Source organism: Canis lupus, chromosome 4 (assembly GCF_003254725.2).
Source record: "Canis lupus dingo isolate Sandy chromosome 4, ASM325472v2, whole genome shotgun sequence".
Taxonomy (NCBI): Eukaryota; Metazoa; Chordata; class Mammalia; order Carnivora; family Canidae; genus Canis; species Canis lupus.
The window spans coordinates 29,527,326-29,550,032 of NC_064246.1; the positions used below are offsets into that span (position 1 = coordinate 29,527,326).

The following is a 22,707-nucleotide window of genomic DNA, read 5'->3' on the forward strand; positions in this document are numbered from 1 at the left end:
ATCTGCAATTTAAAGCTCCCAGGAGCAGTCTGTCCAGACTGGCCCAGCCCTACCTGGCCTTGGGAGCACCTGGACTTTCCAACCACCGAGGTCTCTCCTTAGCTTGACTGGAGGCCTCTCCCCACCCAAACTGGCCTGAGGGAGGACAGCCTCCCAGAGAAAAGTTCATCCAAACAAGAAACTCCAAGCTCCAAATGGTGTGACTCACCCTCATGGCTGGGAAATGCAATTTCACAAATAACAACCCTCTTCATTTTTTCCCCCCCGTTCTTTCTTTTTGCTTTTTTCTTTCTCTTTTCTTTTCTTTTTTTTCTTTTTTCTGGATAAGATTTAAGCAAGTTCACAGGAATCGGGACTGTTTTGGCAGCAAACTGTCAAGAGGAAGGGGAAGTCTAGTGGGTGCCAAAAAGCGCATTAATTACACCCTGAACAGCCTCTCCCCCATCTTGTGGCCACACTGCGCTGCCCACAGGCGACCCCTCAGGCATCCCTGGGCCTCCAGAGGCCTCTGAGCGGCCTGTCCTCTCCCTGGCAGCCCGACCCCCGCACCCCCCACCCCAGGAGGGTCACAGCTTCTGTGGTGCAGGCAGCTCCGGGTCAGGGAAGCTAGGTCAGAGCTCTCCCCTTCACCACCTCTCCCTCCCTAGAGTGCTCCGGCCTGTCCCTCCTGGCCGCCCCAGCTCCCTTCCCCTAGCCCCGATTCAGGATGAAAGGACGGAGCAAACAGCTGACCCAACCACTCGCACGTTCCAGATGGAGAAACTGAGGCCCAGAGAGGCCCAGGGCACAGACCAGGGCATGCAGCCAGGCCCGAGGACCACAGGTCCCACTTGCCGGCTGGCTAAAGGGGCGGGTGGGGCAGCAAGCTGTTTCCTCTCCGAAGCCCTGAGGAGCTCCAGCCATAGAGGTGAAAGGCAAGTTGCCTCTCAGCCCTCTCCACGGCCTGTGGGAACTGGACAGAGCAGGGGCCAGGACACGCAGTGCGCCCCCTCTGGCTGCGGAGGAAGGCCTGGCCTCGTGGGCTTCCCATCTGCGAAATGCGACACAATGCAAACAGGGAAGGAGGGCAAAACTGATGATCCCTGCTTTCTGAAGGTCCAGACACCAGCTACTGAAAACACCCCCAGAGCCCACCACACAGAGGGCACTTGGTCACTACGGGCACCACCTGCTCCGAGTCCTACTGCCTAGAGCTGGAGGGTGAGGCCCTTCATCAGTCTGCTCCTGATTCCCAAACAGCCACGTTGCTCCTCCTGGTGTCCCACGGGGCACCTGCTTTTCCCCCTCTAGTTCTGTGCCTGCTGCCCCCACCCCCAGGATGCCCTCTGTGTCCATCCAACCTCCTCCAGGACCTGGCTTTCAATCTGGTTATAACTCTAGTGGTGTGGCCTCGAATCCACCCTTTCCTCTGACCCAGGCCTCTGGCTCCAAGGGGCAGTGGGAGAAGCACAGACTCAGGTGCTCCAGAGGCCCCTCTGGCCTCAGATGTCCCTGCCACCTCCAGGGGCCTCCTGGATGTCACAGTCAGAGCCCTGTGCATCGGGGCTAGGCTGGGTGGGGATCACCCGTGACGCTGCTGCCCTTGACTGAAGGAGCTCTGCAGCCTCTTCATTTCCCCCGCAAGCTGGACAAAGGCAAGGATGTTGCGATGTTCCATCACCCCCAGAGCCCAGACCTGTCACTCTCACACCTGCCACTGTCCTGGGTGCAGATAATCACAGGCGGGGAAAGGCCTGTGACCCTGAGACAGACAAGGTAATGAACGCCCTAACATCTTAAAGATTTAGGTTGGAGAGTCTCTGAGTTGCCATGGACTGAGTCAATAGGAACCCTCACCGCAGATTAAGCTGCTCTGGGCACTGGTTGAGGGCAGCCCCACTACTGGGGTGGGTGGAAGCCACTGGGAACAAAACACCAGCCTGAAGAGACCATCTCTCCCTCCCCCGTCCTCCCAGCAGCTAGCAGGAAGTGTGGGATCCTCGTACAATATCTGGGGGACAGAGCATCCGTCGCCTGCCCATGGCTGGAACTTCTCCAAGGCTCTGGCTTGACTGCCAGGGAAAGTTAGAGGGGAAGACGCTGAGATCTATTCTGATCCTGCCTGTGTCATAGACTTGACTGGATCCTTTCCCTTTCTTGGTTTTCTTTTACCTACAAGAACACTATCTGGATGGGCATTATTGGCTCCATTTCATAGACCTGAAAGCTGAGGCTCAGAGAGGCTGAGTAACTTGCCCAAGGTAAAACAGCCAGCATGTGCCTAAGGGGAGAGTCGCACCCAGGTCAGTCGGCCTGTTATATCTCAGCTCCCCAGGGCCTCCAAGGCTTGGCATCTCCTATAGTAAAGAGCCAGAGGAAAACATCAGGTGCGGACCAGCCTCCTGGGGCCTGTGACTTCATAAATGCCAAGCCCCTTGGCCCTGGCAAGATGAGCCCCCACCTTGTCTGGACCGGGTGAGGGGTCTGGGCCCTCGGGCTGGGGGTTCTGCGAGGGACCCAGAGTGTGGAGGCAGAGATTCCAGGGCTGACTCAGCCTGCCATGCTGCCCTGCCTCTGTGCCCCTCCCAGACAGTAAGAGGGCACAGCAGGCAGGGGGTAGACAGGAGTCAGGGCAAGTGCAGAGAGGCTTCCCCTGGGGAGGAAGACCAGGGCCAAGAAGAGAGGAGGGACAGCCAGCAGAGATGGAAGCACACACGCAGGGAAGGACACGGCAGTGGGCAAGGCCACGAGAAGGGGAGCATCCGAGGACGCGTGGCCGGAGCAAAGGCGGCGTCCTGCCCCCGCCCCCCAGGCCAGAGATGGCCCTGAAGGCAGGGGAGGCAGCGGGGATCTCTGATCCTAGTCCCCAGCTCTTCTTTCATCAGCTGGACAACTGCTTTCTTATCCCAAAAAGTCGCCCCACGCCCCCTCCATACACACAGACACGCGCGCGCACATGTGCACACACCACACACCCACACCCCTCTCTTTAAGACAAGAAACCATTCATTTCACAAATGACTCCACCCCTTCTCCAAGGGGATCTGCACTTCTTGTACCCCTCGGGTCTGTCTGGGGCTCCAGCCCAGAGTCACACACACACACACACACACACACACACACACACACACACACAGGAACAGGTGGATGTGTGCTGCCCTCAGGGAGAGAAGGAGACAACCTGTTGGCTGGGCAGGGAGTTGGCTGATGGGAAAGCGAACTCACACCTCAACTAAAGATGTGGTCAGAGCCCAGCTTTGCTCCTGTCTCCGGGGTCCCGGAAGGTGGCAGGGCGAACCGTAGCCAGAGGCAGCAACCCCTGGCCCAAGACCCCCAGGGGCGCCACAGCCTCCTGGAGGCCCATTCACCCACGGGGGCCAAACACAATTCCCTGCATGCAGCCAGAGCTCAGTGAAAGACTGTACCCTAAATAAGCAGTCCTTTTGATAGCAGGAGGTGGGGAGAAATGGGACCAGACCTGGAGAGGGAGGAGCTGGGTGGCACCGGGACACAGCAGAGAAGACCCAGCGAGACCCTCCCCCTGGACTCCATCCCTCCTGCTCCGGCCCAGCTCACCGCTCACCCGACAGGTGCTCACACTGTATGGCCAGATGCCCTCTGCCCAGGTAGATCACAGCATTGGGGACCGCTTGCCTCTCACCTCTAGGATGTGGTTGTTGAATGAAAGCAGAAATCATGAGTTTGACAATCTGAGGGCTGAAAGGGACTCTAATACTCAGCCACTCCGGGGGTACCCCTGAGGTTTGCAGCCCCTGTAGCAGGGGGCCTCGGCTTGGGCTCTGCTGTTGATGCAAGGGGTGCCATGAGCCCCTGGAAGTCGCGTGCAAAGGCGTGTGTCTGTGTGGGCACGTCTGCCTGTGCTCTGTGCATGAGCGAGGAGGAGAACTCTCGCAGTCTTCAGATTCTCAAAGAGGTCCCTAACCAAAGATGCTCAAGAACCATGAGCGCACCTAAGTCTCTGCTGGGACACCTCTAGGGATGGGGCTTTACTATCTCCCAAGCCAGCTCTGCCCAAACAATCAAGCAATCTACACACATTCCTCCTGTGAGATGAAACAGGAGACGGGGTACGAGCCTGGGGAGAGCATTCGTGGAGTCACAACCCCGGAGAAGCAAGACGGGAGGAGACGGGGCAGTCAAGTCAGCCATCCCCCTGTCCACGTCGTCGCTGAGCACCTTGTAAGGCCCAGGCACTGCCCAAGCAACAGCAGCTGGGACTTGCAGGTGGAAAAAGGCAGGATTTCCACTCTCGGCGTGCTGACCACATAGCTATCGACACACACACACACACACGTAGAGTGTACATTCCTCAGCAACAGCAATTGCTACGACACGCTTCACCAGAAGCATGCACAGCCTTCCTCCATGGGCCATGGACGCTCGAGGGAGGTGTGCTCCCCCGTGGCAGCTGGGGAAAGCCTCTCAGAGAAGGGGCAGCCTCTTGTGCCAGAAAGAAGTTGGCCTCTGCCAGTTGTTGAGGGCAGGCAAGAGCGCTGATGTAGAAGCAACGGCGACTGCAAAGCTGTGTCTTCATGAAGCTTCACGGTATGGCCAGAGGAGGACAGGATAAATGATTACGTGCCACCACGCCCAGGCCCACACCCACACAGCACAGGCCAAGCCTCCTGAGACCCAGGCTGGAGCCCTGGTCATGCCACTGGTGCCCGGACTGTATCATCCCCCTCCTGAAGAGCCTGGACAGTGGGGACGCTGCACGCAGGCTACGGTATGAGACGAGAGTGCCAGCACGTGCTCAGCGCCCATCCTTGGACCCTCCCAAGCCAGGCCATCCTTGGACTTGCGTCCCTTGGAGCCCCATGCCAGGTTCCTAGGGAGTGGCTGGAACGGGGACACAGCAGGACACCCGGTACCCGCGATCAATGTGCCAATGCCCACCACTCCTCAAAAGATCTGAGATCAGAGGCATCGCAGCTCCACAAAACGTCTGTCCCTGGTGACGGCCTGCCCTGCCCCGGGGCCCAGAGAATGATCCAGGTGAGAGCCAGCATGAGGAGCCACAGAGCCAACTGCAGTCGGAGTGTGGAAGAGTTCCAGATGTAGCTCTGCCCCTGACTTGCTGGGTGACTCGCCAGGCCTGTTTTCTCTTCTGTAAAATGGGAGATGGCAGGATAAAGCACCGCCCAGGAGGAAGGCACTGCGAGTCGGGGCCGTCTTCTCTGCAAGGCGCCCCTTTGGGTGCCGACGGAGCCTGGCTCTCTGCCGCTGCTAATTACAAATTACGAATTCTGCCTGCTTTCCTCCCTCCCACCTGACTCAGAAGGTCCACAGGCTGCGGCCTCCCTTCTGAGTCCAGGCCTGCCCAATCAACTTAATTTGATGGAGGGAGGACCGGGCCACCTCAGCCTACAGGCCCTCGGATGACGGTCCTCCTTGCCTGAGTCAGAGCTCGGCTTCCCAGGGCTGGCCGAGGGAGCCGGGCAGCCTCCCAAGCTCTGCGGGGCTAGAATGCCCTTTTCTCCTAGGACCTGGCGCTGCCCCCTCCCACACCTGCACAGACCCCAAAAGTTGCTAGGAACGAACTCCAGCCCCAGAAGCCCACTCCCCGCCCCATTGAGGCACACCTCCACCCTCACACAGATACATGGCTTTGCTCTGCACATCCACCCTGGCCAGGCAGCCTAGGCTCATCTACACCTGGGGACAGCACAGGTGACACACAAAACCTTCAGAAGACTGTCAAGACCTCAGGGCCCTTTAAAGCAGGACACCTTAGTGGCTCCTCTAAGGGTCTAACAGCCCCATCTGCAGAAGGGCTGAAGCCCTGTGCACAGAGCCTTGTGACACCCCTGCTGCTGTTCTCAACCTCCAGGGGACACACCTGGGCAGTGGAGGGGAGAGGGTCTTCAGCACTGCAGGTGATGGCGCTAGGACAAGACGGGGAGGAGGGGTGGCTGGGGAGAGGGCCTGGGTTAACAGCTCCTTGAAGACCCTCCCAAGGGTAGGAAGAGGTGTGCCTCAACGGAGCAGTCCCTGGGCCTGGAGGTGTTCAGATCCACACTGCCAAATGCTCTATGCCCACAACGCTCTCTGGGTCAAATACTGATGGAAACGCTGGGTTGAAGAAAGGTTGCATGCTGCAGGCCTGCTCAGAGCCTTCGCTGGGGGCATTGTGTGTCTCCAAGGGAAGGATGGTCTTCTGCTTTCCAAACATATTTGACCCAAAGCCCTTCCCCCAACCTCCATAAGCCATCACTGGACTGCAGGGCCACATCCGTCTCCCCCTGGAGGAAGAGGGGAAGATAACGGCTGCCCTGGGACTCTGACCTGGAGCAGGACAGCCCTATCTCCTCTTGAGGGAGCACAGGCACAACCCAGGAGGGGTTCTGGGGTTCTCTCAGAGGCCCAAGAGCTAATGCTCGACCAAGAGGGGTACCTCTCCCTTTCTGGAGGTGGAGCCCCACAGCCCCCACACGCTGCTGTGAATTTAAATTCCAAGCTAAACTCGGCAGGGAAGACCCCCACTCCAAGAACAGCCTTCCTTGGGTACCTACAGGGACAGAAGAGGGGCTCAGCCAAGAGCCCCAGGAGTTTCTCTCTAAAGACACAGAGTTGTCGCCACGGATCAGGGGTGAAACTGAAGTTCCCAGGGCCCATACACTAGACCGAGGCCTTTGCAGAACCGGCGCGAAGTGTCTGTGCCTGCTCTGGCCTGGCACCCTTACCACACGCGGACAAGCTGAAGAGCCCCCCACCAGCATCCAAGACACCTCGTGGTGCTCGCTCCTGCCCTTGCCCACGAACTCTGCATCTCCCTCTGCTCCCAGGGCCAGTGTTCCACTCAGAACCCTTGGCTTATCTTCAGCTTCCAGAGCTGAGGTTCCAGGGGCACAATGGGCTTCTGTGGCCCCATGTCCTCAACCCCCCCGCCCAAATCCCAGCTGCATTCATGGTGTTTTGCTATTGTGGTGGGAGCAGCCCGGGGGTGGTGCGGGAGGGGGTGGGCTCTTGGCACACGGACTGGTGCAGACAGGCCGTGGTCAGCGGTCAGCATGCAAGTCACATCCGCAGGCACTGCCACCAGGCCTGCCAGGCCTTGCACAGAATGGCGATGCTCCTGAGTCCCTGGGTCCCTTCTTGGAGTCCCCTCCGGCCCACACATGATTTGCTGCTTCTCCAACCAGCCCCTTGGTGGCATTCAGGTGGGGGGCATTTTTTCACACCTTCTTAGCCAGTTGCTATTTTGGAGACATATTAGGTCACTGGCTAAGCCCTGGACGCAGGAAAGCCCAGGAGCACGGCGGGGGCTCCAAGAGGGTTTAGGAGGCGAAGCGGGTGAGGGGTGAGAGTGAGTGGGTCTAAAGCCAAGAAAGCCTTCGGGAAGTCGGCAGGCACAGCCCTCCAGCCCCTCCAAGGAAGGCACTACTGGCCTGTGAGCATCCGAGGAGCCCCTTCTAGCTCCCCCAGTGCAGCCTGTCTGTGTGCATATCTCTCAAATCCCAGGCCCATACATAACACTTTAAGGTGCAGCAGAGACTAAATTCGACGAATATGTGATCTGAGGCCCAGACGGAGACAGGGTAGGGGGTTCCCCCCAACTCAGGTCATAAGAGACTTTTCTACCATTGCTCTGCAGAGCCTTTAACAGCTCCTTCCACAGTGGCTCCAGAGAGGGAACACACCTCTTCGCGGGGTAACTGGGGTCAGCAGTAGTGATCGGAGACAGGTTTCCCAGAGAACCAGCTGGGATCCTGGATAGTCAGACATCTCCAAGAGAGGGCATATCCGACTCCTGGAGAAGACTGTGAATGGCCCTAAACTCCCACGCCTCTCAGCAGGGTCCCACATTTGGGGAAGAAGGCCACCATAGGATCAGAGCAGTGGGGGAGGCCGGTAGAGGCTGATGAGGGACCCCCCACTTGACCCGTGAGAGGGGAGGGCTCATACAGGTCACGGTCACCGTCTTTGGGATTCCCACAGCGCCCCCGTGAAATCACCTCCCACTCACGTCGTATCATCTTGTCTGTCTTCTGATCTGGGGCCCCCGCTGGCCTGTCCCTGATTCCCTAAGGGGCCACAAGGAACTCAACAAATGTTTGGCACGATTACAACGTAAAAGACCCAGGCACTCGCAAACTGTCCTCCGAAGTCACTGGTCACTGAAGCCGGTTCCCTGAAGAGAGGCGGCAGGGTCTCTTATAAGAAAGAAAGATTTCCAGCCAAGAATAATGCCTCCCGTGGAGAGAGTGCTTTACAGTTTACAAAGAGCTGTGGTATACAAATACTTTCGCCTGGCACCAAGGGGTGGCCCTGCAGGCTCACTGCCCTCCACTCTGCCCAACTGGCCCAGCACAGGTCAGCCAGTCCTCCTCTCAGTCGGCTGGGTACTGGCCCGCCTTGAGGCCTCAGGCCAGTGCTTTATATGCCCACATTGCCCCTCGTCAGTACTGGCAGAGAGGAACACATTATGGGACCAGAGAGGGAGACCCTCTGCTTCCCCCTCTCGTCCCTAGCACACTCACACGTACACAGGCCCTTCTCCCGGACCCATTCAGAACTCTGACTCTCCTCAAACTAACTGCTGGGCTCAGGTCTAGAAGGAAAAGGAGCCCTCGAGGGTGTCCTCTCCTCCACCCCGTCCCCCTGCACTTTTGCAGGGAGAGCGGCCAGAAGATGGATGAGTGAAGGCCACAGAAGGGTATCTGTAATTCCCAAAAGAGGCAGGAGTGGAGGAGGAGGAGGAGGAGGAGGAGGAGGAGGAGTCGTCCAGCTGAAAGGGGAGAGGAGTGGTATCTAGGAAAGCTCTGGAGAAGACCTCTGCGAAGGGGCTGGGAGGTCCTGGCAATCTGCGTATTTATCTGGCTGGCGGAGATGCGTGCTGCCCCTTCCACTTTGTAACCAAATCCACCCAACAGGCAGACTTTGCAAAGCAGCCAGCCCAGGTTTCTGGAGAAGGCACTGGGCAGCTGAAAGCTCTCCCCCTGGCTAGCCCCCCTCCCAAGAGCTCAAGAGGATTTCCCTTTCATTTCCTTCCAGGCTGGGAGGGCGGGGGGACAGCGCAGTCTGTGGGGTCAAGCCCTCAAAAACCACTTCCTATGTGGCTGGGGGAGGGCACGCAGCTGGAGGATGTATCTGGGGGTCCCTGTGCAGGAACAGCAGGAAAAGCCCTGCTCTCCAGGGTGCCCTTCGGGTCAGCCTCCCCCGAGGTCGGAGGAGAAAAGATTTTAGGCCCCTGCTGAGGAGCTCCGGAGCAGAATCTGCACTCCCGGTCCCAGCGAGCCCTGGCCAAGGGGGGGATGGGGTTGGGCGTGGGAAGGACACTTGGAAGGGGCTCCCCGCCCCGGCCGCGCCCCAGCTGTCTGGAGAGAATCCGGAGCCCCCCACCCAGCGGGGCTCCCCCCACCCCCCTTCCCGCCCAGTCCGCTTCGAGCTGGGCGCCCCGGGCCGGGAGAAGGAGCAAGAGGGCCCCGCCTGCGCCCGAGCTGCTCGCAGCCGCGCTCAGCCGGGAGGTGACGCGCTCCCGGCGCCCCGGGGACATCGGGCGGCGAGTTTGGCAGAGCCGAGCGAGGCCAAGCCAAGCAGGGCCGGGCACCACGGAGCCGGGCCGGGCCGGGCCAGGGAGAGCGGGGCGGAGAGGGAAGGCCCGGCGCGGGGGCACCCACCTCTCCGCGCTGCAGCTGGAAGAAGCTGTTGAGATAGCTGGAGTGCAGGGGCGAGCCCAGCTGCTCCGGGCGGCCCTTCCCGAAGGCCAGCTCTGGGGGCGCGGCGCCGGCGGGCGGCTCGGGCCGAAAGGCATCGAAGGCGCTCGCCTGGTGCGTGTCCTGCAGCGACAGGTAGACCCAGTTGAGCAGCTGCGCGGGCTGGTACACCGAAGCGGCGCTCGTGTCGATGGCCGACAGCAGGCTCATTTTGCGGCGGCGGTGCCGGCCCCTCCCCGGCCGCCCGCTCGCGCCCCCCCCCCCGCAGCGGAGGGGCGGGCACCGGGGAGCTGCGCCCACTGCCCGCCGCGCGAGCCCCGCCGCCGATCGCCGGTGCCTGCGCCCCGCGCGCCGCCCGCAGCCGCCGCCGCCGCCGCCGCCTCCCCCCGACTGCAGCCGCGGCGCGCGCGGGCGGAGGAAGGAGGCAGCGAAAGTTGGGCAGGAAACTTTTGGGCCCGCCCCCTCCGCGCCGCCCGCCCCGCCCCGCCCGGGATCCGCTATCTGCCTCAGTGCTGACCCCTCCGGCGGCCGCTCCCGGGGCGGGGTCCACGGCGGCCCCGCCCCCCCGGCGCCGTCCTCGCCTCCCATTGGCTGCCTCATTGAATATGGAGCAGCGGGGCGGGGCGAGCGGAGAAGCGGGGCTCGTCGGCGCTCGCCCCGGCTCTCAGGCCCCGCCCCTCAGGCCCCGCCCCCCCGCAGGCCCCGCCCCCTCGCGGGCCCCGCCCCCCGGAGCCTGCGGGAGCCCCGGGCCGCCCCGGCCTCATCAATCGGCTCCCGCTCGGCTTGGCGCTCTTCTGGGTCTCCTTCCTGCGTCCTCTGCGATGATTCCATCCCCACTCGTTTTCCCGGCCCGATTTTCCTTCTTTTCTCAGTCTCTCTCCGCTCTCTTTCAGATTGTCTCCTGGGTCCCTGCCTCTGTGTCCCTAAGTGTGTGTGTGTGTGTGTGTGTGTGCGCGCGCGTGTGTCGTCTTTCCTATTTCCGTCCAGTCCGAGGTGTTGGTCTCGCCCTCCCTCGCGGACACAGGCGCGCGCGCACACGCCGCCCCCCGCCCTCCTCCCGCTATCACCGTAGGACCCTCCCCCTCCCACTTAATTCCTTCCATCTGCGGAATCGCTTTGCGGGCCGGCTCCGCCGAGGGGGGCCCGGGTTCCTGCCCCAGGAAGGACTCCCCGCCTCCTTCCCTCGCCTGCCCCCCTCCCCCTCTCCCTTCTCCTGTTTCTGCTCTGGGCCGGCCTTTCCCTCCGCCCGGACCCCCGGCCCCAGCCCAGCCCGGTGCCTGGGCGGGCCGCCGGGACCTCGGGTGGGCCTGGGGGAGCTCGGGAAGACGACTGTCACCCACCTTCCAGAACGGCCCGGCCGCTCCAAGGATGCCTGGGGGGAGCCTCGGCCCAGCCCGTCCTCCGCCTGACACACCCCGCAGCCCCGGGCTTTCGCCCCCTCGGGCTGGGGTAGTCACCCGGAGCCTGCGCCGGGACCTGGCGGCGGCCAGGCGCCTGGAGGGGACCAGTCACCTCTCCCGCCTCACCCCTGGCTCTGGGCGTTCAAGTGCCAAGGTGGCCACCTTCCAGCTCGGTGACCTCCGCATGGGGCCTAACCTCTGCAAACAAGCCTCTTTTCTCCCCTGTAAAGTGGGGACGGTCACCGTCCTACCTCTGGGGCTATTTAGGAGCTGACCACTTTGAGTTCGGCAAGCAGAAGACATTCCAAAGGCAGCTCTCCACCACTCCCTGCACGAGGATTTCTCCCACTACCTGCACAGACAGCATATGTGGGTGCTTGGACCTGAAAGCCCTTCGGGGATGTGTCCCCCTTCCCAACCGTGTCCCCAACCAGAAATCCCATCGATGTTTCTGTCTCAGATCATTTGATGATGTCACAGATTTTGTCTACCAATTAGTTTGGGATCATTAGTGCAAATGATAGCGCATACACCTGCCATATCTTAATGTAGGTTTATTCATCAGAGACCTATCTCTACAGTACCCCTGTACTGTAAATCAGTGTTCAATCTATTTGTTTAAATAGAAGGTACACATTTGTTCGAAATAAATATAATAACTATTTTACTCCTGGAAATATTTGGGACCATCTCTGGAACTCTGCTACTGTCTTGAGGTTCCAAGATGGAAGAAGGGGGAATAGGATTTGAAACCTCCAAGTTAGACTTTCCATGGACATTTAAAAGAAAGCTGCAGTTGGGAGAGAAGACGCCTTCCCATGGCCCAAGCAGGCAGTTGGGGAGCCCAGAGGTGACCCCGGTCTCTGTCCTCTACTCTCCTTCTGGGTGAAGGTGGTCTGGTTATGTTGCAGTGCTAACATTTTTCCCTAGTGTGGGTTGCAAATTCACATCGCTTTAGGGGCCGGGCAGGTACCACCAGGTATAGGGGAATAAATAGAAAGTAGTGGAACCTGTGGAGAAGTGCTAGCTATTCAAAACCTTTCTGTCCTGGTTCTCAGCCTGAAACTGAGTCTGTCACCTGCCTAGGGAGACATCTGTTCCGTGGTCCCCTGTCCTTCAGCAATTTGATGCTGTGAGGGTTCTTTTTTTTTTTTAATTTTTATTTATTTATTTAATTTATGATAGTCACAGAGAGAGAGAGAGAGAGGCAGAGACACAGGCAGAGGGAGAAGCAGGCTCCATGCACCGGGAGCCCGACGTGGGACTCGATCCCGGGTCTCCAGGATCGCCCCCTGGGCCAAAGGCAGGCGCCAAACCGCTGCGCCACCCAGGGATCCCTGTGAGGGTTCTTGTCATATCTGGCCACCGTGCTGGTGGCCTCTGCTCCTTTTACCCCCCTCCTCCACCCCTGCCCCATAGTTCCTACATAGGGCCTGCTGCACAAAAAGTAGATGATCCAAAAATGTTTGCTAGGTGGACAGCTGGGTGGAGGGTTGGGAGGGTGGCCAGGTTATGCTCCTCTTTGAAGCCCAAATGGGTCTTTTGGTTTTGCACTTTGCTTCCTCCTCTTGCCCACAGCAGACCTGCCCAACACGTGGGCTCTGTACCCAGTAAGTAATCAATAAATGGGAACAACTGACGGGAAGTTTGCCTGAGTAGCAGCTGGTTAGCCTGAGGTCAGCCCCTCAGCCGGTCCCGCAAGAGTCCCTGAAACAGCACCTGCTGGGGGATGGGAGGTGATGGGCGTGGATGGCCAGATGGGTGTCAGGGGCCTGTGCACCAGGCTCAAAAGACTCACTCAGGCCCAAACTCTGTGCCTCCCCTGTCCCCATCATGTACACATCAAGAAGCTTTGCATTTAAGTGTCAGCGCCTAGCCCAAGCCTTCACTTCTCAGAGGAGGAGACCCCCAGGGCCCAGAGGGGAGGGACTTGCCCAAGATCACCTGGAAACCTGATGGCTAAGCCACCTTCTCCTAATCCGCTCCAAGCCTTCATTCTCCCCTCATTGGTCCTCATCTGGCAGTCTCCCAGTGTGGCAGCCCTGGTCCCAGAAACACAGGTAGGAGGGAACTCCAAGGTGAGGCTTAGGTCCCTGCCCCCTTCCCTTTCTGGTAACTGACCACCTCATGGTCTCCAGAATGGAACAATAGAGAGAAGATAGGATTTGGAGAAAAGAGACCTGGCCAAGTGGCCTTGGGCAAGTCTCTGCCCTCTCTGTAAACCTCCATATTCTCAATTACTGATTGACGTGGTCAAGTGAGGATGTGAACAGGACAGTGCTTTACTAACTCTGCATAATCAGTCATTTGAAAGGGGAGCATGGTATTAATAATTTAAACAAGAGAAATACTCAACTTATCTGGAATGGCGGTTGGTAGGGGAGTGTCTGTCCCTAAAGTTCCCCAGACAACAGTCTGATAAGATGTTTGGGGGAATTTCAAACCGAGAGCTCAGAGAAGCAAGACAAACCTTGGGAAGAAGGGCAAGCATAGGTCTTCGTGGGGGAATCAGCTTCAGTTTGGGCTTGAGAGGTACCACACGGGAGCAACAGTAGAAGAGGGGGCTTCACGATCCTGTGCTAATTGATGCTGCTTATTTCTCTAAAGCACATTGCACGGTGACTTTCAAGGCAAAAGAATCCCCTAACCCTCTTGAACCTGCCCACACTCCATGCCTCAGGAATAAACAGCAAAGGGTACCCTGGGAAGGCTGAGTGTTGTCTCTCCTCTGGGCCAGGGCTAGGCATTGGGTTCCTTTGGACTGTGTGTTGACACAGAAGGTGTCAGTTTACAGCAGTGATAGCAAAATGGCAAATAAGCTCCCTGCATGCGCCACTGCCCCATCCCCCACCACCACCCAGGACAGAAACCACTGAGTGCAGAACTCTTCCCCAGACATGACTTCAGATTCCTTCTCCATGGGATGCCCCAGTGGCTCAGCAGTTGAGCGCCACCTTCGGCCCAGGGAGTGATCCTGGAGTCCCAGGATCGAGTCCCACATCGGGCTCCCTGCATGGAGCCTGCTTCTCCCTCTGCCTGTGTCTCTGCCTCTCTCTCTCTCTCATGAATAAATAAATAAAAACCTTAAAAAGAAAAAAAGATTCCTTCTCCACACAGCCCTCTGTGTCACCACTAAGGGTGGCATTGACCTAGAAGGTGAAGACTATTTGCTATCTCCTCTTTCCATGGATATACGAGTTGGTGACTGCTAGCTCAGTTTCAGCCTCTCTGTGTAAGGCTCTGATGGTCAAACCAGGCCCCACCCACACACTCTTGATTCGTGGTAAGAGAACCACAAAAGGTGAGGGGAACCATGAACCTTAAACCCAGCCAGCCACTCCATGTAGGTTTCGAGTTGTGGAAAGTGCCTGGGCCTTCGGAGACGCTTTCCCAGCTGTGACTTTGGGGAAGTGATTATCCTCTGCTAGACAGTTTGCTCATGTGAAGAATCCTCCCCCTGTTGCTTGAATGTCAGGACACAGGAAGGCATTGGACACTCTGATGACCTCGGCCTCTAGAAGGCCCTTAGAGGGTCCTTGCTTGGTTTCAAGGCTGGACCATTGAGCATGTACATGAGGGACACCAACCTGGGTGTCAGAAGCCTAGGGTTCTCTGCCCTACCCTTGTGCATGGCCCCAGGGCAAGTTGGCAGAAGGCCCTGGACCTGTGATTCCCAGAAGTCACAGCAGCAGGCCTGGTAGGCTCCTGCTTCCTAAGGAATAGCGCTCAGAGGTGCTGGGGCAGAGATGGGCCCTTACTCACACAGAAGTCAGGAAGCCCTGACTTTCATCCTCTCCTTCCAACTTCACATCCACTTTGCTTAAAAAAAGACAGAAAGAAAAAAAAAACACACACAAGCTGTCTACATTTTATCAATAGCCCCTTAACAAACCTGAACCTGTGGAGACACCCCAGGCTCCTAGGGCTGGAAAGAAGATGCCTGGTCCTTCAAGACCAGTAGTCAAAATGTGGTCATGTCCTCTTGTGGAGCACATGGGGGAGTGACTCTGGAATTTCCATGTATTTAAGCTTAAGAAGCATCTGTTTGAGAAATGGTAATTAAAACACTCACCCTCAGTTGAATGCACAGAGCTCTCTATATTGCTTTGGGAAAAGTCTGGTCCATATAAAAGAATGGAGACAGGTGGCTGAGGGAGACTTTGGGAGGAGCTCAAATTGCCCCTCCAGGTACCCCTTGGCCTTTCTTGCCTACTTTGAAAATTTTCAGTGGCTGCCCACTGAAGACAGTCCAAGCACCTACTGAGCAAGATGTTCAAGGTGCTTTTGACCTCTGACTGTTGACCACCTTTCTACCCTAATTGCCAACACAACCTACCCTCTAGCTCCTATATACCACATGTGTCCCCCACCCTCCAGGAGAATGAAACAACTGGCCTTTCCCACTCATTCAAGGCCCTCCTTGCCTCATGTCTTTGTACATGCTATTCTCCTGCCAGGAAAAGCCTCTTCTTTTAGCCTCTTGGTGTTCTTCTTTCACCCTTCAAACCCTAGCTGAAAAAATGACTTTCTCAAAGAAGACTTCTGTAATCATAACCCCCACTCTCACCCTCACACCCACCCATTCAATGTTCCTTTGTTCTTGACTCTGGGGTGTTTGCATGGCATTATGATATTTGTAGGATGGTCAATCCTCCCTTCCCACCCCCTTCCACCTAGCAACACTACTGGACTATGAGCAGCTTTGGCTGACCCAGCACTGGAGCAGAGCATGCCCTCTGTTTACTTAAGGAATGAGTGAATAAACTCAGCAAGCCTTTGTGGTTTGTGGACTCAGAGACAGGAGACTGTCAAATCTGGTCTGGAACAACTCAGAGACTGGAGGATTGCAGAATCGCAGGGGGCTCTGGCAAGACGGGTCATTGTTCACTAAGCATCCATGTCCTCTCTCTGCTTCCCATAGGAAGGACCATAGGGGACTCATTCTCAACAACAGGACAGTGAGTAGAATCGGTGTGTCTCTAATGAGGCAGCAAGAGTAGGTGTGGCTTCTCTGTGGTTTTTCTCTCCCATTCTTGAGGTGGGAAGTGAAAGACTCCAAGACAGAAGAGGCCAGATCGCTAAATCAGCACTGCGGGAGAGCTGAGGCAGAGAACCTCGTGGACTATGAGGAGCTCTACAGACAAATGTTTTGTGTTCAGCCGCTGAGACTGGGGGCTTATTTCCTACAGCAACAGAGCCTGCTCTCGCTCATCTAGTCAAGGGGCTCAAAGGTGATCTGGTCCAAAAACCTCATTTTACCCATTTGAAAACTAGTATTGAGAAAAGGAAAATCACATGCCATCTGATTCTGTGAGTGTGGGTTGGCCCCCCTGCACAATCAGCTGTTGGCAGCAGTGACGTCTTCTGACGTCCAATGCTAGCCTTGCCCCTCTCCCTCAGCCCCGGTGCATGGAACCCTAACCCTCTCTTTGTAACATTATTTTGTAGTTAATTATTTATGAATATAATAAACCCCTGCAAACAAACCCACCAACATAAAAAACTAGGACCTTGGCGATAACTTCTATACTCTTATGAGGTCTACCCCTAGCCAATCACCAGAGGCTGACATAATCACCACGTGGAATCATTTCCTTGCTTTCCTATTTAGAGAGTTTTGTCTCATATATGTGTATTCTAAGAATATATCTTTGTTTTGTTGTTTAACATGATTAAAAGGGCGTCATGCTGTTTGAAATCCCTGTGACTTACTTATTCCACTTACCACAGTACTGCTGAAGTTTAATCCTATTGAAGTCGCACTACTGTAATTCACTCACTTAGATTGCTATATCCTAGCCCATGATGCGACTATGGCAGTTTATTCACACCCTCTGGCTGCTGGTTCTCGCCACAGCGCAGTTAGGGCTCTTCCTGACATACGTTCCTAGAAGTGTCTCTCCGGTATATGCCTTTGCTGTATTGTAGGATATGTAGATGTTCACCCTTGCAAGATACCACGAAATGTTTTCCAGCATCAGGGCTCCTGTGGCTCCAACAGCCTCCCCAACACCTGATTTCAGACTTTTTAATCCTCCAAATGTGCACGCAGTTAGTTCTCCTGACACTGTGGCCGGCTCCCAGCATTCCCTGACCCTCGGTTTCCAAATCTGCTGAAGGGAGGTGATACTCAAAGTGCCTACAACGCTCCCACTTTGAAGCTGACAAGGAGGCCGGGTGGAGGTGTCTGCGCGGGAGGCATAAAGCCAAGGAGCAGAAAGGCGGCCCTGCTTCGGCCGTGGTCCTCCCAGCAGGCCGCACTCCTGAAGCCCCCAGGGCCTGGCAGGGTGGGCCATTTCAGAGAAGGAGCCACCGAGACTCCGAGCCGTGTGATCTGCTGAAATATGGAAAGCAGAAGCAGGAAGAACAGGAGTGCTTGGGGCTGGGAAAAAAAAGGTTCAGGCCATCCAGAGTGGCCAGCTCCTCACAGACCCATGCTTGGGGGGTTTTCCTGTTGGCTCATGAAGTGATATTAAGTCAAGGGAATTGTTTACCCTGGTCTCTGCCATTGATAAGACAGAGAAAAACAGCTCCAACAATAACATCGATGCCGCCAGCCCTTCCTGCCACTTGCCTTCCTGGTCAGAGTCCTTCTCTCCCGTGAGCCTCCCTCCCTCTCCTTCCAGAGACTGTGATTCAGGCCCAGACGCCGTGGGGGGCCGGGGAGCAGAGGGCGAGCTCAGTTCCCACCCTCATGACCTCTGTGGGCTCAGAGCCTTCGTCTAACCTTGGACCTTCCGCCGCCGGTCAGAGCTCAGTGGTGTGCTAGAGGGGACCCACGGGGACTCGCTGACCCCACACTGCTACGTGTTGGCGGGTTTTGTAAGCCAGTTGTTAAACCAGGCTATTATTAGACATCAAATTATACAAGATTATAATCAAATTACTTTGAAAACAAAGGTAATAGATACTCAAAACTCATCAAGTCCTAATTATTTTATAATGTTTTACTGTTATCTAGGCTCTTGAGGTCATTCATGTTTGTGTTTTCGTGGCGGAAATGCCATGTGATGGTGTGCTGCGGCGCATCTCTTTCCCAGTATACGCCGGTCACGTGAATACGACCGTGAAACCCGTGGGAATATTTATACCATGGAAATCAGTGAATGCTACAAATCAAGGAATTTTTTTTATTTGAGAGCTAGTTGTTAAACATTAACCAGGATGCTACTGCTCCTAGGCACTTCCCCCCAAACCTCCTCTGAGGTCCAGAGAGGGCTTGAGATTTGCCCAAGGCCCCACAGTGAGTCATAGGTGGTACAGAGATGAGAGTCCAGATCTTCTGAGGCCTCCACCACAACACACCCCTCACTTGTCCCATGGGTCTGTATTACTGGATGCTCTCTAGATACGCAGAACACTATCTCACTTTCCCCCTATTTTTAAAGGAAATTCTTTTACAATGGCTATACGTTATCCTTGTCAAAAATCTAAGCCACCCACGACCCCACCAGCCAGTGATAACTGGTGTTAACCTTGTGATATACATCATTCTAGTCTTTTTTTTCTCTAGTCTTTTATCGTCAAGAGCCCATCAAAAACTGCATCTACTGTTTACCGTCTGAATCCTGCTTTTGTTTTTCAACTCTGCGATGTAATGTGGACAATCTTTCCAAGTCAAGAGTCATCCTTCTCCAAAAGACTGAGTACTTCTTTCCTTGACAGAGCTACATTTTGCAGTCAGGCAGACCTGGCTTAAATCTCCGCTCCGGCACCGTGGCATTTGCTGTGTGACCAAGGACAAGGCAAGTAACCTCTCCGTGCCTCTTCCATAAGATGATGACAATAAGAGCCTCTAGTTCATTGCATTATCCTGAGAATAAAATGAATACGCATAATGCTCTTAACGCTGTCTGGCACCCAGGAAGCTCTGAGTAGCTATTAACTAAGTTTTTTGTTTTGCCTTAATGTTTCACCATGGGTTGCTTTCTACCTGTTGTGTACTTTCTCTGGAGCTGATGGCTAAGCCTGGAGCAGGAAAAATTAGGAGCAGTGGAATCGCACTGACATTGACGTGGCCCAAACAGAACTCTTGATTACCTGCGAATCCGCTCCCTCCCCATGGTAACCCATGCCAGCAGTCAGCGCTGCTGTTCCCCAGCAACCCAAGCCAAAAACTAAGTCATTACTAATTCCTCCCTCTCTCTCCCTTTACATCTAATTCATTAATAAGTCCTGTCCATGCTGCTTCTAAAATATATCCCATGTCTGCCCATCTGCCTCTGTCTTCACCGCCAGCATCCCAGTCCAATCCTCTATCCTTTTGTGTCTGGATTGTGCAACTCTCTCCTCACTGGTCTTCCTGCTCTCCCCCTGGCTTCCCGCCACTCCCCCCATGATCTATTTTACACCCAAGGGCCAGAGCAATATTCAAAAAGCAGTGTGACCTGTAGGTTACAACCAATTCATGGGTGTGAAATCAATTTAGTGGGTCACGACCTGATTTTCATTTTAAAGAAATAGAAAAATGGGGACTATGAGAACACATGGCACCAAATATATGTTGTTTTGTGACACTTTTGTTTTATTTTTGATATATTTAAAAAACATGTTTGTATACATATGTGGTGTACCTGGTCATGATATAACATGAATTTCTTTCTTCCTAGGTGTGTGTGTATGTGTGTGTATCTGTGTGAGAGAGAGAGAGAGAGAGAGAAGAGAGAGAGAGAGGAACACTTAAGATCTACGCTCTTAACAAATTTTTAAGTATGCAATACAGTATAGTTAACTGTAGACAGTCTGCTATACCGTAGATCTCCAGGACTTAGTCATCTGGTATACCTGAAACTTTGTACCCATTTCCATTTCCTCCTCCTCTCAGCCCCTGGCAACCATGGTTCCACTCCACTTCTGAGTTTGACCATGTTAGGTTCCTCATGTTGGTGGTATCAAGTCATATTTGTCCTTCTGAGCCTGGCTTATTTCACTTAGCACAATGTCCTCAGCATGTATTTCTTAAGCTACTGTTTTGAAACATCTATCAGATGCCACTACAGCGCAGTTCCAACTCCTCTGACAGCTTCCAGCATACTGGAACCAAGCCCAGAGTCCTTACCCTTTCTACAGGCTCTGCAGGACTGCCCTCTCTCTCATGCCACCCTCTCTTTCAGACACTGACCTTCTTTCCATTCTTCTAACATCCTCAGCTTGATGTTTGTCCCTAAGGGTTTCTGTACTAGCCTACTCTACAGCCTGGACTGCTCAGCCCCAAATAGGTGCCTGGCTACATGCTGCATTCGGGCTGCACCTCAGACATCGCCTCCGTGCTGTGCTCATCATGTATTTGTTCACTTATGTATCATCTGTGTCCCCTGCCCCCACTCCCCTGACCTCCAAACCAGGATGTCAGCCCCATGAAGACAGGGACCTTGCCCAGCACACGGCATGCTGCCTGGCACACAGTAGGGCATCACTTCGTGTTGGTGAGTCAATGCACTAACCCCAGCTCCTACGGCAGCACCGAGTGTCATCTTACAACTACTGCAAATGAGCTTGAAGGTCTCCCTGAGCCTCTCTGCAGAGCTGCCTTCGTGAACTGCTACCTAACTCACCGCCCCCCAAAAGAGATAAGGGATGCCATGAGGTCGTTGAGGGAGTGTGCAGAATGAGGAGTGCAGCCACTGTCCGCCCTCTGGGCTCCCCAGCCTGCAGCCAAAGCTCTGTCCTTGAGCCTACCTCAGGCCCCAGCCCTGTGGGAGTTCCAGCTCTCCTGAACCTCTATCAGATGGTTTGGCACCTTGATTCCTCTTGGCTTTGTTATTTTATTTTGCTTTGCTGTATTTTATTTTGGCTGTATTTTATTTCATTTCAGTGTTTTATAATAACAGCTCCCAGCTTCTGTGTTCTGACGAAGGCTAATGATTTACTAGGAGATCCTGAGCTTTGGTCATGTTTCTTCTCCCTGCATCTCCCTCCCTCCCCAGTGAAAGCCCTCTCGGGCTGGCTCCCCTCCCCCTGTTCCCCACCAGCTTGGAAGGAAGGCACTGTGCTCCTTCCCAGGGGTGAGTTTCAGAGTTTTCCACCCTCCCTCCCCCACCCTGCAAGAGTTGATGCCCTTCCCAGAGATCCCTTCCTTTGTGGGCCCCCGACTCCAGAACCTCAACAAAACCTCCCTGACCCTTGGCGTTCTCATCAGCGCTTTTGGCATTGGGATCTGTGCTTGCCTACTTCCTAAGGCTGACAGATCCAACGAAAATAACAGATGTGAGCACCCTTTGTGGACTTAAAGTGTTTGTGAGCAAGTGTACACAGTCATGAGCAGAGAGCACTCTCGCTTATCCCCACTGATGCTCCTGTCCAGAAGCTGATTTGGCTGGTTTTGAGTCCTTTCCCCATGCTGGCCACCCTCCTCAGGCTGCTCAGCCATGCTCAGATGCAGCCCTGCCCATGCAGCCTCCCGGGCCACTAACAAGGCTCTCTGATTCATACGGCCACTCTGGCCTCCTCACCTTCCTCCTGGATTGCCAGGTTTAGCAAAACACAACAAACAAACTGGAAAACAAGGCTGCCCAGCTAAATTTGAATTTCAGATAAACATTAATTTTTTTTTTAGTGAAAAATTTGGGACATACTTCTACTAAAAGATAATTCGTTGTTTATTTGAAAGTCACGTTTCATTGGGTGTCGAGTATCTTATCTGGCAACCCTTGTTTAGGCGTTTCCTTGATTTGCCTTGGGTCAATCACCAAATTCACATGCTGCCTTGGTTTCGTCTTCTGGAAGGGAAACATAACAGATAGTTGTCAAGAAGGTTATGAGACTGAAAAAAAAAAAATACTTGAGAAATTCCAAAAAAGTATGACTCACGTATGAGGTTGAGCAAATCTTATTCTCCACCAGGCCTGGAGGTGGTGCCTGCGACCTCCGCGGTCCCCAGCCAAGCTTTGTGCTCAGGCTTTTCTATCTCTTTAAAGCCCTTGTTGGTGAGCTTGGCATTGGTCACACCACCTTGCCCCACTCTGTGCTCAACTGCATGCACACACCACCAAGTCCCTAATGACGTCATACCAGCATTTCATCTTCCCCATCCTGAGGCCTGCCATTGCCCTGAGTGGCTGAGCATTAGAATGATCACATGCCTCAGTTTGCCCAGGACAAGGCTCATGGCTGTTACTCCCATGTGGACTGTAGATTGAGAAAGCCTCCTTCACTTGCAAAAGGGGACAATCAGTTATGTGCTGATCCATCACCACCCTATCCTTTCAGTTCTTTAAGTGCTTCATCTCCAGCACCATCACTGCTGGTACTGTTGGCCCCCATAGTCCCCCAGCCATACTCTGTCCATGTCACTCAGAACCACCTTGTCTCTGGCGATGGGGTAACTGGGTGATGGGCACTGAGGAGGGTGCTTGATGAGATGAGCACTGGGAGTTATACCATATGTTGGCGAATAGAACCTCAATAAAAGGGGATCCCTGGGTGGCTCAGCGGTTTAGCACCTGCCTTCGGCCTGGAGTCCCAGGATCGAGTCCCACGTCAGGCTCCCTGCATGGAGCCTGCTTCTCCCTTAGCCTGTGTCTCTGCCTCTCTTTCTCTCTGTGTGTCCCTCATGAACAAATAAATAAAATCTTTTAAAAAAAGATCCTCAATTAAAAATTTTTAAATAAACAAAAAGAAAAAGAAAATGCACACATTGCTCTTGACCATAA

The 22,707-nt window shown here is 55.0% G+C and overlaps 1 protein-coding gene across 1 annotated transcript in view; it reads right to left on the reverse strand.

Annotated features, from left to right (window-relative positions):
• The window catches only part of ZCCHC24 (zinc finger CCHC-type containing 24), a 60,631-nt gene extending 50,682 nt beyond the window's left edge, over positions 1-9,949 (reverse strand). The window contains exon 1 of the mRNA XM_049109083.1: positions 9,621-9,949. Coding sequence (XP_048965040.1) covers positions 9,621-9,866 — 246 coding nt within the window. The 5' untranslated portion in view covers positions 9,867-9,949. The remainder of the gene's footprint in view (positions 1-9,620) is intronic.
• Between the last annotated feature and the right edge of the window lie 12,758 nt (positions 9,950-22,707).